At 42.0% G+C, this 18,901-nt stretch overlaps 1 protein-coding gene across 3 annotated transcripts in view; it reads right to left on the reverse strand.

The window, feature by feature from the left end:
* Positions 1-14,160, reverse strand: part of NBEAL1 (neurobeachin like 1) — a 54,293-nt gene extending 40,133 nt beyond the window's left edge. For 2 of the 3 annotated variants that reach the window (XM_053470662.1, XM_053470659.1), the window contains exons 1-2: positions 14,019-14,160; positions 11,396-11,897 (exon numbers count right to left, since the gene is read on the reverse strand). In XM_053470662.1, coding sequence (XP_053326637.1) covers positions 11,396-11,446 — 51 coding nt within the window. In that variant the 5' untranslated portion in view covers positions 11,447-11,897; positions 14,019-14,160. Of the gene's footprint in view, positions 1-11,395; positions 11,898-13,890 lie in introns of all 3 variants that reach the window. The other variant, XM_053470661.1, reaches the window with a different exon arrangement.
* Between the last annotated feature and the right edge of the window lie 4,741 nt (positions 14,161-18,901).

Below are 18,901 nucleotides of genomic sequence, written 5' to 3' on the forward strand. Positions count from 1 at the left end.
AACATGCAGCTATCTGTAAAAACAAAACAAAAAAAAGTTACTTTTATTTGGTAGTAGTACTAAAAAACAGTAATCATTCTCCTTTAGAGCTGTTCAGTTTTATATTTGCTACTTTAAACTACTGAGCCAGAGTTTATTACATCTGAATTCCGTGGTGACATTTGGTTATTTTTTCCCCATTACGTGGGTTGTTCTATTTTTTTCCCTTAAAACAACAGCGTCTTGTGCAAAATTCAACGATATGTAGCCGCTTTCACTTGAGAGTGCCACTGGAAAAGTCTACGTGCTAGTCACTGAATCACAAGGTCCTTCTGACACACGCCAAAACCTTCTTCCTATGATCTGTTTCCATTAGCGTTTAAACTGACCACCCAATGTCCCATACAGCCATGCTAACAAACCAAAGGAATGAAAAGGGGAATAACCTGGGGATTTATTTTCCTTGCTTATCATTCGGTAGCAGATTGGAATATATAGCTCTTCCTCTTCCTAGGCAGGCCAGAAACACTTTAATACCCCAAGACCTCCCCTTACCCTCTCAGCAAAACAGCAAAGCCCAACAACTGCCAGAAAGAAAATTTTATTGGGTTAGAATACATATGTGCTACTGGATGATAAGCAAGGGAAAGAAATGTAGTCTCCCTTGCTGCCCCCAGTAGCACATAGGGGACAAAAGTCTCAAGAAATCCACAACCACACATAGAATTCTCAAGGATTGCAGCCAGTAATGTCTGGAGAAGGTCCAGAAACTCTTCCAGACTGCATCTTTACAAACAGCACTAAGAAGAATGTCTGCTGATTCCACCCATGCCCTGAAAATTTAATGTGTCCACCATCTTAAGGGGTCTTTTACACCTGTTGGGAACTGAATCCTCTTGTCCAAGAGCAGTCCCAATTTCTTTGAAATTTTTGAAGCACTCTCATATGGGCTAAAGCTCAATTAACTGCTAATTTGCAGGATGGTGCAATTGATGTATAATTGTTCAATTCTTTCCTCATTAATCTATCTATAATCAGCCGAACTACCACCTCCCCCAAGGTAAGACAGAGAGGCAAACTCAGAAGTGTACCCTAAACGGATATTCTGCAGAACCCAGAGAGCTGGATCATTTCCTGGAGCAAAAGAAGGGCACATAATGTCGGTGTATGGACTGACTCTTCAATGACTCTTGAAACTTGGGCTCTCAAAAGGGTTTGATAAAAAAATCTCAGGGGTAACCTTTTTACGAGGAAGCCGCTACTTCTGGAGAAACAATGTAAGGTAGGCTCCTGCCTTAGGAAGTGTAAGGGGAGTTCTGGGGTATTATGTGGTATTTCTTCACTGCCTAGGAAGAGGAGGCGTTATATCTCCCTATGTGCATCATGGACATCTTAGGAAAACAAAACATCTTCCTGGTGACAATGTTGCGACTGCCACCCCCTCCACTCTTTGGTGGCAGTTTTGAATGCTAGAAATGAATGGGAATGCTTTCTGTGCATGCAAAAATTTGTCTGGATTTTCCTGCATTTTGTGTCTCAAAACAAGTTCTTGTAACAAATTCTATTACATATTGCAAAGCACACAAGCTGCTTAAACAATAACTACACCAAATCAGCTTTTACCTATGTTAACTTTTTCACACATTCATGACTGCTCATGCCATGAAAACAGTGGGGGTTATAGCCTGAGAGGACAAGGAATGACATGGCATTAAAGCGTCATCATATTCTGCAGCACCGTAGAATGGGTACAGGACGACATAAATGGTACATAATAAAATGTCACTTACAAAAACAAAAGGTAAAGAAGAACTCTGCTCAAACAAGCTTACAATCTAAAAAGGGGTTAGGGAATATTACACAGGAGGTAAAAGGTCACTCATTAAGTTAGACCAGTAATGTTAGTGTAATCCAGTGTAAACACTAGATGAATATATACTATTTCTGGCTACTAAAAAAGGGCTACTAAAATGGTTACCAGGACAGGTTAAAGGATCTTAACCTATATAGCCTGGAAAAAAGACGTGACAGGGGGGATATGATAGAAACATTTAAATACTTAAAGGGAGTCAACATGATAAAGGAAGAGGATTTATTTAAAAGGAGAAATACTACCACAACAAGAGGACACAACCATAAACTAGATGGGCAAAGGTTTAATGGTAACATCAAAAAATATTACTTTACGGAAAGGGTACTGGACGCATGGAATAGCCTTCCAGCAGAAGTGGTTGGGCAGACTGGATGGGCCTACTGGTTCTTATCTGCCGTCACTTTCTATGTTTCTGGACATAAGTACAGTCTTATTGGAAGGGATGCAGTTAAGGATTTAGGCTTCTCTAAAGATGTGGGTCTTAAAGGGTTTTTTGAAGGACTGAAGGCATGGAGGATCTGATAGGCTGAGGAAGGGTTACATGCTCACGTGTTGGAAGTGATCGAAGTAATGCACAATTGGGCATGAAGTTGGCTCTGGAAATGCACGAGCCCAAGATCAGCTCATCAACCCTCTTACTAAGTGCAGGTGCACACTATCAATGAGGAGGGGGGGTTTAGCCTTTTCATCTCTGGCTTGCACTATTCCCCTTTTGCCCAGCCAGACCAATACAAGAAGTGGCATCCAGTTTATACGTTGTAAGTAAAGTTACCGGCATTACAAAATGTGTTGCATAACTGTGCAGTTGCTTCTCTGTTGCCAATTAAAGTAATTGGTAATATAGGCATTCCTTCACTCATCAGTCTTGCTTTGGTTTCAAGAAAATCAGGTTTTCAGGGATGACATGTTTGTAGAGGTCACAGACATTGAGAGCGTCTTTTAACAATCTGACCATACAGGAGTTACATAAAAGGGCAGGAAATAACTATGGATACGTGCCTTTCTGATAAGAGCTGGTAGTACTTAAGTTTCTCAATAGCAAATATTACCAATCTAATCCGAATTCCTTTCAAAGAGTCAACTATGAAGTAATGCTTGTTTTGCGAGCCAACAATGGACACCAATTCCATTTTTTTTAAGAAACTACAAAACTGAATTAAAAAGTAGAATAAAAAATATTACAGTAGTTCATAGAGCTTTAACAAAAATGAAGCTGATTATTTTTATTTGTTCTTTTTTATGTTACCAACATAAACCAGCTACAGATAAAAACACGCCAATGTCTTTTAGCGAGTGACTTTCAATCTCCAGTCTCACGGTCAGATTCTACTGTGATAATATAATCTTTGATTCTATTTTCAATGGTACTGCAAATTATTAGCACCATTGCTAGAAAAGTGGGGTAACCTGCGGTATCACTGAAACGTTCAGCTATCAATGACCCTGTCAAAGAAGCAAATTATTCCTTTGATACATAAAAGTCCATTCTTGTGAGCTAAGTTACTCTACTGATGAGATCTTTGAATTTTATATCACCAGATCTATATCTAAAGCATGTGGCACAACGAGTGCGCCCCCTTTCCTACAGTATCTCACTATTTCTGGCTCAAATGCCTACGTGGAAGAACCTCTGAAAGCAAACTGGTCTGGGAAACCAAGGATGGTGACAATATTTAAATGTAAAAAGAAAACTAGTAACATTTCGAATTTAAAGCATTAACTGAAGTCTAGATTTTGAGGTTTCCAATTATTAAATAGAAAACAGCCTACAGTTATGTAAGCTCACATTCCTGATATAAAAAAAAACAAAAAGCTTCTATAACTAGAGACAGCCTGCTATGCTAAACTCGGCAGTAGTTTTATATTAAAGCATTACACCCAGTGCATAACTAAACACCGCCTATTCAGATAATCCTGCCACGTACAAGCTACAGTATTAAACTGTCACCGTAGATAACTTTATACATGAAATCACACAGATTTTTGTTTCTGTAGAAAATCAGAAGCAGTCACTTTTTAATATATTTAATTAGTAATTACACTTCACTATATATAAAAAAAAGTTTATAAAGTCTATATCACAAAAAAAATAATCATATATCAAGTCTGCTAACCACATTAAACAGGAACACAAACAATTCAAACTGGAAACTGGATAGTCCCTACAAGACACAATACACACTAAAGGGACAAAAGTATTGGGTGACAAGGACTTTTATGACATTGCATTCCACACGCATAGGCCATAGAATATGTAGTTGGTCCCCCCCTTCCACTCATCTGGGAAAGATTTCCACAAGATTTTGGAGAGTTTCTGTGAGTAAAAATGCTCATCTATCCAGTAGAGACTTGTGAGGTTAGGAAGAGAAGGCCCAATGAAACAATCTATTTTTGAAAACTAGATGAGGCTTCCTTCTGGGACGACAGCCATGCAGACCAATTTGATGCAGTGTGCGGCATGTGGTCTGGGCACTGACAGGCTGACCCCCCACCCCTTCAACCTCTGCAGCAATTCTGGCAGCACTCATACATCTATTTCCCCAAAGACAACCTCTGGATATTACGCTGAGCACGTGCACTCAACTTCTGAGTGGAATCTGTCCTGCGAAACCGCTGTATGGTCTTGCCCACCATGCTGCAGCTCAGTTTCAGGGTCTTGGCAATCTTCTTATAGCCTAGGCCATCTTTATGTAGAGCAACAATTCTTTTTTTCAGATCCTCAGAGAGTTCTTTGCCATGAGGTGCCATGTTGGACTTCCAGTGACCAGTATGAGAGAGTGTGAGAGCGATAACACACCTGCTCCCCATTCACACCTGAGACCTTGTAACACTAACGAGTCACATGACACCGGGGAGGGAAAATGGCTAATTGGGCCCAATTTGGACATTTCCAATTAGGGGTGTACTCATTTTTGTTGCCAAGGTTTAGACATTAATGGCTGTGTGTTGATTTATATTTTAAGGGGCAGCAAATTTACACTGTTATACAGGCTGTACACTCACTACTTTACATTGTAGCAGAGTGTACTTTCTTCAGTGTTGTCACACGAAAAGATATAATAAAATATTTACAAAAAGGTGAGGGGTGTACTCACTTTTGTGAGATACTGTATATTGGATGGAAATATTCCAGGGGTGATGCATTCAAGTTAAAGCACACAAAATATAATTTTTATTGCAATTGTTTATGGGTTTCCCTGCAGTGAAAGTAAAGTGAAATCAGTAAACATAATGGCTTTTAATAGGCTTACAAAATGATCTGATAAGGCATCAGAACCTGTAAAACCTGTTATATTGCCAGAGAAAGGTCACTTCAACAATCCTTTTACAAAAATATGCCATGAAGCAAGGGCACGTCTACTATGGGTGAAATATAATGACAGCATGATTAATAATGTATCTATTGCTCACCATTCCTATGAGACCATCTTAAGTGTCAATACCCATTGTTTTGCTAGAATCACACACTCCACGAGAACCGCTATTGGGAGGTCATTATTTTAATATGCTTCATAAAAATTCAATATACACAATAAAAATTTGATGTGACTGGTAGCACTTGTATTGTATGTTTTATGTAAATGTGCATGCATGGTTTAAGAAGTATGATGTAAGAAATTTGCAAATGCACATGATCTCTGAGCAGCATTACCCTGCTAAATGATAAATGCATTAAAGAGGCAGTGATGCCCATTTCATTCTGTAATACAGTCAGCTAAGCTTACCGTGGCTGCCACTACTACTTATGGGAAGATGCTTCAGATATACTAGTTGAAAGAGTAAAAGTATTTTACATCAGTCAAGCCATGATCTGTCAAAATGGTTGCAACCTATATAACAGTTGTAATTCAAATCATAAAGTTATGTAATTCAACATGTGAAAGGCTGACAATCTGCCTCCAAAATGGAGGAGATGCTGAATACAAGAGAAGGAAAATTCTAATGGGCAATAATAATCCTGCAAAACCCCATAACAGGTATAAAACACTACTTAATGAGAAATAAGAATCAATTTATCGGATTAATAATTATTTACCACTTGAGGACCAATGGAAGTCTGTACAATCGTGATATTGTGGACCTTGAGAAAATATATTAATTAAATGAACAGTTTACCATTTAAAGGGAGTGCTGTGGTTTCATCTTCCTTACGTCACTATTCATTATAAAGGGCAACCCTGCAAGAAGGGCCGAGCTGTCACTGCAGAAATCCCACTGATTTATCTATAAATCATACAGGGCCAAGATATCCCTGCAGCCCTTCATAATGTATAGCACAAACAAGGAGCTGAAACCAAAGTGGCTCAGCACTTGTCAAAGAAGCAAATTATTCCTTTGATACATAAAAGTCCATTCTTCTGAGCTAGGTTACTCTAATGATGTGACGTTTGTATTTTATATCACCAGATGGGTATCTAAAGCATGTGGCACAACGAGTGCGCCCTCTCTCCTACAGTATCTCACTTTAGTGAACAGACCCCATAGAAATTTATATAGCTATCACTACAAAATAATTCTAATGAAGAAACAGCACTCCAATATTTCTGGTGATCAAATCGGGCTCCATCAGCAACCCAAAATATCACAAAGTCGCTCGGCACTCCAGTAGTTAAGTGAGGTGTGTTTAATTCAACAACAAGGGCAACATTTCGACCTTAAGGTCTTTGTAAGGTCGAAACGTTGTCCTTGTTGTGGAATTAAACACACCTCGCTTAACTACTGGAGTGCTGAGCGACTTTGTTCGTGATAGAAAATAATTCTGACACGATCATATTAGCAACATGCAAACAGCAAAGAGTAACAGACATTATGAGAGCATTCAAAAGTATATAAATGTGCGTAATGCAAACAAGAAGCACTGTTCTCTGATTCAGATTTCAACTGTTTCCAATTCAATTGGGTGAACATTGTATTTACACTTATTCAGCCATGACTCCCTGCTTCATTCTATGGGGGGGGGAGCAGCTAATACAAGAAAAAAATATCAATTTACAGCCCACTTACATGGTCCTATGACAGAAGAATGTGCCCCAATAAAACCATGTCCAGTGTGTATAATTTAAAACAGCTTAAAACATGACACACATGTAACACTTACTTATAAATAAAATATTTGTTTCTGTATATCATTCACACACATAGACTGTCCAATCAAAGGATGCCCAATCTGTTCCATGACCCACAGTTCACTTAATGGAGATGCCAGGGTGTAGTTCTCCTGGTCATTTCCACTAAGCCATTAGGAGAGCAATCTGTCTCAAACAGAATCTGGAGGCTAAAAGGCTACCCTATAAAATAGCCTCCCACCGTCTAAGCTCCTACTGTGTGTAATGTGCACACAAAGTGAAATCAATCATTTGCATATGTAGGTCAATTTCCTAAAACGAAAACACATGACTGTTGTAAACAGTGTCTCTGAGAGTCATGTGAAAGAGGTACATGAAAAAAATATCTGGTAGGAGAGAACAATGCACTCTCTACCATAGACTACTGTTGCTTTTTTGGCAATGAAAAGAAGGATTATATATTAACCACTGTTAATTGCTAGGTAGATGGAGTTACCTGTTGACCCTGTTTCACAGATATTACGCGCCTGCTTTGTTTTTTGTGCAACCATCTACAAGGAACAACTGAGCCATCAGTAACTTAGCTAATAATTAAAAATAATTCCTCTTCCCAGTTCACCTAACATATGTTATTGTTAGGATATCAAACTTTTTTCCTGATAAAAAGAACACCATAAAAAGAAACGTGTGTGTGATATATATATACACATACATAAACACACACACACCAAAAACACAGGCAGCTCCAGAGGTCCTGCCACCCTTTTAACAAGCTGCCCTGTGGAAATGTTTCGGGGCATCCTACACATTTATAAGTACGCTAGCTCCATAAATCACAAGTGGGATTGAAGTTACATATGAAGGTTGAACGGTGGGTAAGAAACTGATTTTAATGCAGACTGCACTGGTGATGGGACATTAAAAAAAAAACAAAGATACAAAAACAAAATACTAGCAAGAAGCCCCGAAATGCAAGGGCAGCTAATTTAGTTTAAACTTCTAAACGTATCACGACGGGTGCACCTATTATTCGAGATCCAGCTTCTAAGTTTCCTAACTTTTTCTTGGATACTTATGGCCATTTAAATGCATGCCTATCGCACGTTTGACCCGCTGGTCCTGGGCCTTGTCTCATGGTCCGTTTGTGCGACCCTAAGGATTGCTATTTTCATTTTCTTTCTCTCACCCATTTTCCACTTACACATTACATGATGCTGTCTTTACACCGCGGCCGGGCGGCGATACTACATGGTGTCCACCAGCTCTGCTGTTCTAGAACATGCATCAACATTCACCTGCGTGCTTTTGGATTCCTCATTGTTGTATCCTCTTTTTGCTGGACATGTGCCTGGTCCCCTGTTCCGTTGGTATTACATATGTCATTTCGTGTGATATTGTCATTGCATTTCATTATTGCCCTTCTTTTGTTACGCGTCGGCATGCTGGGAACTACTCCTGTAACCTACTGTGATGCTACCTATGTCCCCCCCTCCCTTTTATCTTTTCTGTATCCCTCCCTCTATTGTTTGAAAAATACAATAAAAATTTGATTTACCCTAAATGCATGGCAACCCAAGTATGAGATGTATAGCGTAAAATTGTTGCACAAAAAGACTGTATCCTATAAATTACATAGAAATGCACATACTTATAAAATATTTTTTATGTAAGCAAGTTATTTTTACCTTGCTAATGTAACAATTAATATATTGATTAAATTGTTTCTCCTTTTTCTTGTTGATAAAATATAATTTATCAAACACATTAGAGCAGTGGTTTTCAAACCAGTTCTCCAGGAAAACCAGCAGCCCAAGTTTTTGGATATGCAGATTGCATCACAATCTATCAAATGAATACTGACATAACTTTTTTCTTACATGCCTGTTCCTTAAACATACAAATTGTAAGTCTATGCTAATTTACCAAGCCCCACTGTGAATTTCTATATCAGGCATGTTAGGAATGCAAGAGAAGAAGCTGCTAAGCTAATTTTGCACCTATTGATACAGATCATAGTCTCTCCAAGATGAAATAATCTATTACTATAAATTGAAATAAGCATTTAAATTATATTAAATTTTGTGCACAAAAATCAGCCATATAATTTGGTAATCTGGGAAACAGACCAGAAGCATCTTCAATCTGACCTAGTAAAAGCCAATAAACAACAATGGAGATCTCTGTTTAGGTGAAATAGAGATACTCACAACGATCGAACTGAAAGAAAAAACTAAATCTTTACAACACCAGATAATATGATAGCAATGCTAAGCATTTTCCAGTTGGTATGTAGCAAGCTTACCACAATATATAAACATGGTGCCTGAAACCTAAGAAAAGATTTCAGCTGTATCTAAGCGCATGGCACTAAATACCAGTGGCATTGCAATGGCATGTATTTAGTACCAACCCCATCAATGTTATTGTATGAATGGATTTAAATCTTAAACATTTTTTGTACTCTTTGAACAATAATTCAACTTCTGTATAGCGTCAAATACAGTGTAGGGCAGCCAGTGAAGAGACTGACAGAGGGGAGAGGTGTTTGTGAAGCGATGGGAGAGTAAGATAAGCCTGGCAGCAGCATTCATGGTGGATTGCAGAGGGGTGAGACGGTTGAGAGGGAGACCAGCTAAAACAGAAATTACAATAATCAAGGCAAGAGACAATAAGGGCATGGACAAGAGCCTTAGTGGCATGCTGTGTTAGAAAGTGACGGATGCCGGCAATGTTTTTAAGATGGTGACAGTTTTTAGAGACAGAAAATGTGGGGGGTGAACGAAAGGTCGGAGTCCAGGGTGACACCAACAGAGCGGGCATGAGGAGACGGGGAGATGATAGCACCATTAACATTGAGGGAAACTGACGGGGTAATCTTAGCGTTGGAGGGAGGGAAGATGAGAAGTTCGGTTTTGGAGAGATTGAGTTTCAGGAAACGTGCAGACATCCAGGTAGAGACAGAGGCGAGTTAGTTGCACGATCTAAGACAGAGGGAGAGGGATCAGGAGAGAATGGATAGATCTGGGTGTCATCAGCATACAGGTGGTATCGAAAGCCAAAGGATGAGATTAATTTGCCAAGTGTGAAAGTGTAAATAGAGAACAGAAGGGGTCCTAGGACTGAGAGGGGGAGGGGAAGTGTTACTGGAGACAGAGACGCTGAAGGTACGATCAGAGAGGTAGGAAGTGAACCAGGAGACAACAGTGTCACGGAGACCAAGAGCATGAAGAGTCTGAAGGAGAAGAGGGTGGTCCACTGTGTCAAAAGCAGCAGAAAGGTCCAGTAGGATTAGTATGGAGTCGTGGCCCTTGGATTTAGCAGTGAGTAAGTCATACGTAACTTTAGTAAGGGCGGTCTCAGTAGAGTGTAGAGGGCGAAAATCAGATTGAAGAGGGTCAAGTAGGGAGTTGGAATCAAGAAACTTAGTTAATCGGGTATAAACAATTCTAGACCAATATTCTAGAACAGCACCATATTTCTGCATTGGCTTAGCACAACTACAAAGATGTTAGGGAGATGCAACAGGGTTTCTGCTTTCTGCAATCCCAGCATCCTTTTCTAAAAACAGCAGCAGACACCGGGAATACCTCCTCAGTTGCTTAAGTCTCCACTGGAGAGTTTTGAACTGTTAAGTATGGTGTTCACATGATTGCAGCACCAGCCACACTTTAATTCGATGAAAAAAGCTGGTCTCTGAAACACCATTTTCACTCCCACGTTTGGTATCTCTCCTTCCTTCAACAGTGATGCCTTATACCCCCTATATACCACTCTGCCCATGATATGCCTTTTAACCCCCTATATGCCACTCTGCCTCCAGAAATGCCTTATACCACTATATGCCACTGTGGCATATAGGGGGTTAAAAGGCATATCATGGGACAGAGTGGCCTATAGGAGGTTAAAGGGCATTTCTGGAGGCAGACTGGAATAAAGGGGGTTAAGAGGCATTTCATGGGGCACTCTGCCTCCAGAAAAGCCTTATGCCCCCCCCATATACCACTGCTTCTGACTCCCTGGTGTCTGGTGGGGGCAGCGGGTGGAGGCCGGCGTTCATGAAATTAAATATGTGGGACGAAGTACTGAGGCACGGCCATTGGGCAGCGCGTGCAAGCCTTTAATTTCATAAGGCATCTGCACAACCCCCAATTTCAATCCTGCTCACAGACTGTGACGAGGCATTTAGTCGACACCATTGAAGTTGAACTCTTTTAAAATGGCCGTCCGCTGGCCATCCAGTGTATGGCAGACGTTCATGCCCCATGGAGGTGGCCCCTGATTCCCATCGTGGTGTTGCTCAATGCGTTTGAAGTCATGACAGTCCTGGCAAGTCAATTGTCGTTAACCCTTTGTTTTCAGGTGACGTGCCCAGACCGTCAATTGTCATTAAGGGGTTAATAATAATTTATGTGAACTAGAATGCAAGATTTTCTACTACTACTTTTAGTACTTTACTAGTTGGTTCAGGAACACTTACCTTACTGCAATATAGCATCCACAATTCATAGAGCCTCTCTCGGGACGCCATATCTTGATCCTCTCTCCACAATTCCAGGGGAATACTTCAGACTGTGTCAGTAACCATTGCCTTCATGCCTTCGGTCATTTACATTAAAGCTCCTGCAAATGTACAGGGAGCCTTGCACAAAACAAACAATGCAGAGAGGCACAAAAGGCGAGTCTCCTGCAGATCAAACCAGTGCAAAACCAGCTCAACAGGACACTGAAAAGCTGGGCAAAGTTGATACGCTTTTAGAATCCTCAGAGTACAAGCAAAATAATTTATATTTTGTTTTTAAAAACCGGCAACATTCATGAGACTTAATTTTCAAAGCCAACTCATTTTAATTGTTTCCAATTCCAACACTTCATCTGCAGCAGTATGATGCAAGGTCGCCTGAAATATCCACCAATGAAAATTTTGACAATAGCATCAAGAAGATCTCCAAGTTTGGGATGAGGATTAAATGGCGAGTCACCTACAGAAAAAGAGACATCAATTATTTAAGGAAGTATACACCTGGATAAAAAAAACAAGCAAATGGTTCTCTACTTTCACTCATTGCCAACATAGTAGCACAAAGTTCTTTCAATGGTACATTTATTAATCTCTGGCTTCTTCCCTATTCTGGAACATTGTTGCTCAATACTTACGTACAGCAAAAAAAAACATGTATTTGCCATTCATGTACCAATTAAATATCTTTAGCATTAAACCTTAATATATATTTGGTTTTTGGTATAATGTGTTCCCTGCATTATTCACTGCAGAGAAATAACTCTGAGAATAACAAGATGAGAATGTAAAACATGATGCAAGAAAAACTGGCCTTCAGAAGAGGTTTACTATATATAACAAGGGGCCTTTCATATTTCTTAAACCGTTAACATCATAGCCCTGGAGCAAGTCCTTCCACGCAATCCAAACGTCCAGTCTATCGACCTATTTGTGTCTACTTGCTATAGCGCTTCTGATGGATGAGCAACAGAGTTTACCAATGGCCTTTAAGCTACAAAAAAGTCAGTGTTTTAGACAAATGACATCATTGATTCTGAGAGCCTCATAATAAACATGGAAAATAGCATTAGTTAAGTAAAAAAAACTGCCAGCCAGAAACTTTTACAGACAAAGACTGAAAAATATTTGTAACACCCAGTAAATTCCTTTGCATCAGCTGAGAGCATGGCAGGCACTGGGAGATGTGGGAAATTAGAACAGTGCAACTTGCACGTTTAACTCTTAATTCGCCTGTACATTCTAGAAGAAAACTTGTCACACGCATGGAACATTCAAGTTGCTAATAAAGGGAATTAAGCACTTCTTTCGTCAGCGTATTAATATGTTTTAACTGAATAATTATTTTGACACCAGAAAGCTGCTCTACAAATTAAGGAGCAAAGTTCAGATCACGCCATGGGTAATGAGGCTTTGAACATGTATTCTAAACTAATCTGCCATTCTGACTGAACACTTTAGCTCAGCAGATACTGTCCACTAGTTATTGAGTAAACCATCCTTACTGCAAAGCAGCTGAACATACATATAGGGCTGCGTGGTTTTTGTTTTTTTTCTTTTACGTCTATAAACTTCTGCTCCTGCGCCTTGCTTTTTAACCCCTTAAGGACAATGGGCGGTCCCAAAACCCATTGAAAGCAATGCATTTTGAGCCCGTACATGTACGGGCTTTGTCATTAAGGGGTTAAATATGTCCACTGATGCCATACTTACATTTCCCCCGTGACTTTCGACAATCTTTTCTCCCCCAAGACCCTGCCATTCTATTACGGTCCTGTAACCCTTAAAATGATTGTAGCCGTGGTGGTCCAAGACAAAAGGTGATACCTTTTCATTGGGCCAACAGATTCCACTCTACATCTTCTTCTCTGTTGGTTCAATAAAAGGTGTCACCTTCAAAAATAAATCCATTACCATGGCAACTCAGTGATCCAATCAGCAGGACCATTTATGTGGCTGCTACAGTGATAGAATAACTTTTGAACCTTGAACTAGACTTTTTTTTGTACACACAACTCCAAAAAGTCTTAGAACATGAAATAAAACACTGGTTCTTATGATGCACCATTTTGTACAAGCATTATATTAATAATCACTAAAGTCTGGCTACATTGTGACCCTACCAACCATTACTTGAGATTGTGAGTCCGTCCTATTCAACCACCTAACAATCTTTGAAAGTGTGTCACACTCACAACTTTGTACTTGAAGAGTTAAAGTCACTCTTTGCTGTCTCATACTGCAAGAACTTTTCTGCCTCATATTTTCAGTGAGCGCACCATAAATCCATATTCCTTCCCTGAGGCTCTTGCAGCGCACGCAGTATCCGAGGGTTACTTTGGTAATTATCCGAATAGAGCCCCACTCACACGGTCAGTCTCTCTCACGCACAGGTCATGTATGTGCCTGTGACCCACTTAGTGTGACCCCCAGGGACGTCTCTCACACTCACTCACTTTCCATTAGATTGCCTGTATATGTGTTAATCCCACAGTCATAGTGACAGTCGCTACTCTTCTAACTTTCACATCATCCTGCAGGCCTGGTTCTCCCGGAAGCCGTCTCTTTCCGAATAACTCCTCACCCGTTCTGTGGTTCTCCCTATCACCGTAGTGTCTCCTGTTTCCCAGGACCCCGTCACTCGGTGTATCCGGGGCGGCACCGTCACCTCTGCGTGCACACTTACGACTTGTCACTTCGGGAGCGCGCAGCAGGAGGCCGTTCCCACCTCCTGTGACGCGACCCCATGAAACCCGCCCACCATTTCTCATGAAATTATTCCCTCAGCGCATGCGTGCCAAGCAGCTGACCTGTCTCAGGTTAATAAAGTGGCCGTGCCCAAGATTTTCACACTAGATTGTTTTCATGGGGAGAGTAGGATGATTGCATCGGTGATTTCCCCATGTTACTGAACTGCATATGTACCAGCCAGTTATGCCTTCTTTGAAAAATGTATTTAGGTCAAAACTATAGTGCAGGGTGACCACATGTTGCCCGGGAAGTCCCGCAATGGGACGCATTGTCCCGGAATTGAAATGCCGTAGTTTTTGTTTTTTGACGCTGAAGAGAGAGAGGGGCGCCAATCGCTCGCTCATGAAGTTTTCAGCAACCACTTGGCACCCCTCACTCTCCTCCGCGACGTCTCAAACTTGGTCTTGGTGCCGGCATTTCATGCTGAGCGCCGGAATATGACATCCCACCGCAGGACCTCTACAAGGTAAGTAAGCTAGTGAGAAAGGAGAGGGGAGATAGTGAGGAAGGGGGCAGTAAGAATATTGAAATTAAAGAAAGAGTGAGAAAATGAATGAATTAATGTGTGGATGAATTGTGTGAATGAGTGAGTCTGAATTAATGTGTGGGTGAATTGTCTGAATGAGTGAGAGTATGAATTAATGTGTGGGCATGGGCGTAGGAACCGGGGGTCAGTGTGGACGCCAGGGCTGGCTTTGGGGTCTGCAACCTGTGATTTATGCCTGAAATTTAAGGTTTTATCTATACCTTTATTGCTGAGTTTTTTATGTGAATTCCAATTGATTTATACGTGAAAAGCTGGGTTTGCGTGTTAATGTGTTGATCTATACCTGCTATGGTATGTTTCCATACATTATTTATGTTTACCTGCAAATACAGGGTTTGTGTGTCTTATTCAGTTGATCTATACATGCAAGTGCTGTTTCATGTGTTGTTTATTTGATCTATACCTGAACTACAGGGAGTAAGTAAAAGAGAGGAATGGCTTAGTGAATGAGGGGCCACTGGGATGATTATGGGGGAGAGGACCCCTCAATGTCATGGTAGGGTTAGAAGGAGGAAAGACTGCACTGACTAATCTGCTGTCAGTGTGGCAAATATTTTTTGGTGCGGCAGCAGAGGGAGTGATTGCATGCTAGGGAGCGTGGAGTGGGGGCCCAATTAATTGCGCAGGGTCCAATTTTTTCAATATAAAATGCGTTGGCAGCAGGGTCTAATATTTATGTATATTGTCAGCGGGGTCTAATATTTATATATATATATTGACAACAGGGGCTACTATTAATATATATCAGCAGCAGGGTCTGAAGAGATAAGTACATATTATGTAGTTAAAAATGCATGTCTAACGCATATATATATATATATGTCATGGACCGGGTTATCAGGTCTGATAGCAGCCCAGGTGCAGGGGATACGAGGGGCTCTGTCTGTACCCCACGATGCATGATGGCTTGGGGTTGGTACAGACAGGCGCAAGAAAAAAATCACAGACAGAAGATGCTGATAATAGTTGTATTGCAGATGATGGTACAACATATAAACAAGGAAAGTCTCTTGGCTGGAAGCCCTCTGGATGGGGCACACACGGCAGGAAGCCCTCTGGATGGGGCACACACGGCAGGAAGCCCTCTGGATGGGGCACACATGGCAGGAAGTCCTCTGGATGGGGCACACACGGCAGGAAGCCCTCTGGATGGGGCACACACGGCAGATATCCCACTTGCAGGGCGCACGGCTTTGGAGTCCACTTGTGGGGCACTGGCCGTAACTCAGGAACAGTTCAGGAACCAAAGCAGGAAGTCCTATAACGTCAATGTCAAGGCCCAGACTGAAGGGCTGGGCAGGTTTATATAGTCTTGATCAGGTAATAAAGTGCAGCTGGACATGATAATCACTCTGAGTGGTTCAGAGTGACAAGGGTGGCCACTAGTGGTTGGTAATGAAAATGAGCAGCACAAAGTTTAAACAGGTCCAGACAGCAAAGGCTGAAACGTTACTATATATATATACACACACACCTGTGTGTGTAGTCTCGTGCGCTTCATAGTGTGTCCCTGAATGGCAGAAATAAAATGTGGTCACCTTACTATAGTGTGAAGATTAATCATTTTTGGGCATCGTCCCACTATTCCAGGTACCATCCCCTCTTTTACTATTTAGGTAGCAGCATCATGGGTGGCTATTCAGGTAACCTGGTCGGAATAGCCAGCATACCTGAGTACTCTCCGGGTTTTGCCTGGAGACTCCAGATGAAGCACTGCTTCTCTGGGTCACAATGGAGAAACTACAGATCACAGAGCGGTGCGCCACCCACTTCTCCTCCAACCACAGTGATTTCCTGCTTGTGGGGTTAGCCCAGTGATGTCAGAAGACCGCCCACAATGTCAGTGGTATACTCTGATCTCTGACAGTCGGGGAAGGTCTACGCGACGGACGCAGACAACCCCCGCTGCTAGCCACACCTCCTTCCGGCTGCAGCGGACGTTGTCTACGCGGATCGCGTAGACGTCAACCCGCTGCCCCGGCAACACAGCAGGAAGCACCGGTAAGTGTGTGTATGATGGGGGGGGGTGAGACAGGAGGATCCAGGTCCCCTGCAGCGGTGCGGGGGATCTGGATCTTAGTCTCCTAATCAGACCTCTATTTGAGGTCTGATTAGAAGACGACCCCGATTAGAAGACGAGGGGTATTTTTCAGAGCATTTGCTCTGAAAAAAACCTCGTCCTATAATCGAGCAAATACGGTACTTATCTAGAGCTAAAACGCGCTCTTAAATTTGTTCTCACCTCAGAGGACAAAACTTTCTAGGCCCACCAATCAGTGAGAGAAAAAGTAAAGGTTTTGTGTTATTTAATCTATTTCAATCTGCATATTTTTTATTAAAAAGGATTAGTGGCACTAATTTGTGGCTTCAGGCGTCCTGTGTACTGATGAACTCCCAATCCCATCACATCTTATACTATCTGCCTCGCACTGATTTTATCCGGTACACATGGACAGAGCCGGCCTTAAGGGTTCTGGCACCCTGTGCGGACTACTCCTCTGGCGCCCCCTTCTCACTACCCCCCCGCCCCATCTCACTACCTCTCCCCCTTATCACCTTCTCAGTACCCCCCTCTATCTCTTCTCTCTACCCCCCATGTGCCCCTTCTCACTACTCCTCCTCTGCCCCTTCTCACTACCCCTCCCTTTGCCCCTTCTCACTACACCCCCCCCTTTCGCCCCTTCTCACTTCAGCCCCCCTTCTCACTATCCTCCCCTGTCCCTTCTAACTATCTACTCCCTCCCCCTACTTCTCATTATCCTCACTTACCTTGTTGCCGGAGTCCTGCGGTGGGAGCGGGAGGCATTCGTCTTCCTGCTCTGCCGCAGTGCCGACATTTCATGTTGAGCGCCGGAATATGATGTCATATGCCAGCGCTCAACATGAAATGCCTGCACCACGACGGAGTCACGGAGAGTGAGGGGCGCCAAGCGGTTGTTGAAAACTTCACGAGCAACCGCTCGGCGCCCCTGCTGTTTTTTTTTTTTTAAACTTTATTTAATATGAAGGATGTTAAATACAGTTTAAAAAAAAAATACACCGATGCTTTCATTTAAGTCCCAGGCAGACGCCCCTGTTGCCATGGTGCCCTGTGCGACCGCACAGGTCGCACACCCCTAAGGCCGGCCCTGCACATGGATGCCAATGAGTTAAGATTCTCTCTTTTTTTTATTTATTTCCATAACAAGGCCAAAATCCTCAGCACCAGGCACCCATGATGCTCTTGGCACCCATGATACGCCAGAGGTACACAGTGTGTTACGACAGTCTGTATGTGTGTATATGTACAATATGTATGTGTGAGCATATATTGTTCAAGTGTGTACATAGACACTCCCTGGGCACTTTATTCGGTACACCTGTTCAAGTGCTTGTTAACACAAATAGCTAATCAGTCAATCACATGGCAGCAACTCAATGCACTTAGGTATGTAGACTTGGTCAAGACAACTTGCTGAAGTTCAAACCAAGCATTAGAATGGGGAAGAAAGGGGATTTAAGTGACTTTGAACATGGCATGGTTGTTGGTGTAAGACGGGCTGGTCTGAGTATTTCAAAAACTGCTGATCTACTGGGATTTTCACGCACAACCTCTAGGCTTTACAGAGAGTGGTCCGAAAAAAGAGAAAATATCCAGTAAGCAGCAGTTGTATGGACGAAAATGCCTTGTTGATGTCAATAGGAGAAAGGGCAGATTGGATCGAGATGACAGAAAGGCAACAGTAACTCAAACACGCTGAACCTTGAAGCAGATGGGCTACAGCAGCAGAAGACCAAACCACCCCTGTGAGCTAAGAACAGGAAACTGAGGCTTCAATTCACACAGGCTCACCAAAATTGGACAATGGAAGACTGGAGGAACGTTGCTTGGTCTGATGAGTCTCAATTCCATCTACGACATTCAGATGGCAGGGTCAGACTTTGGAGTAAACAACATGAAAGCATGGATCCATCCTGCTTTGTATTACCGGTTCAGGCTGGTGTTGGGGGTGTAGTGGTGTGGGGGACATTTTCTTGGCACGTTTTGGGCCCCTAAGTACCAATTCAAAGTTTTATTCAAAGGGGGCGGGGTGCCTTGGGACAATAAATACAAAAAGGGGGTGGCTGAGGAGTATAAGTACACAACAGGGTGGTTGGGGCATCACATAAATCAATACACAAAGGGGGGT

Source organism: Spea bombifrons, chromosome 7 (assembly GCF_027358695.1).
Source record: "Spea bombifrons isolate aSpeBom1 chromosome 7, aSpeBom1.2.pri, whole genome shotgun sequence".
Classification (NCBI taxonomy): domain Eukaryota; kingdom Metazoa; phylum Chordata; class Amphibia; order Anura; family Pelobatidae; genus Spea; species Spea bombifrons.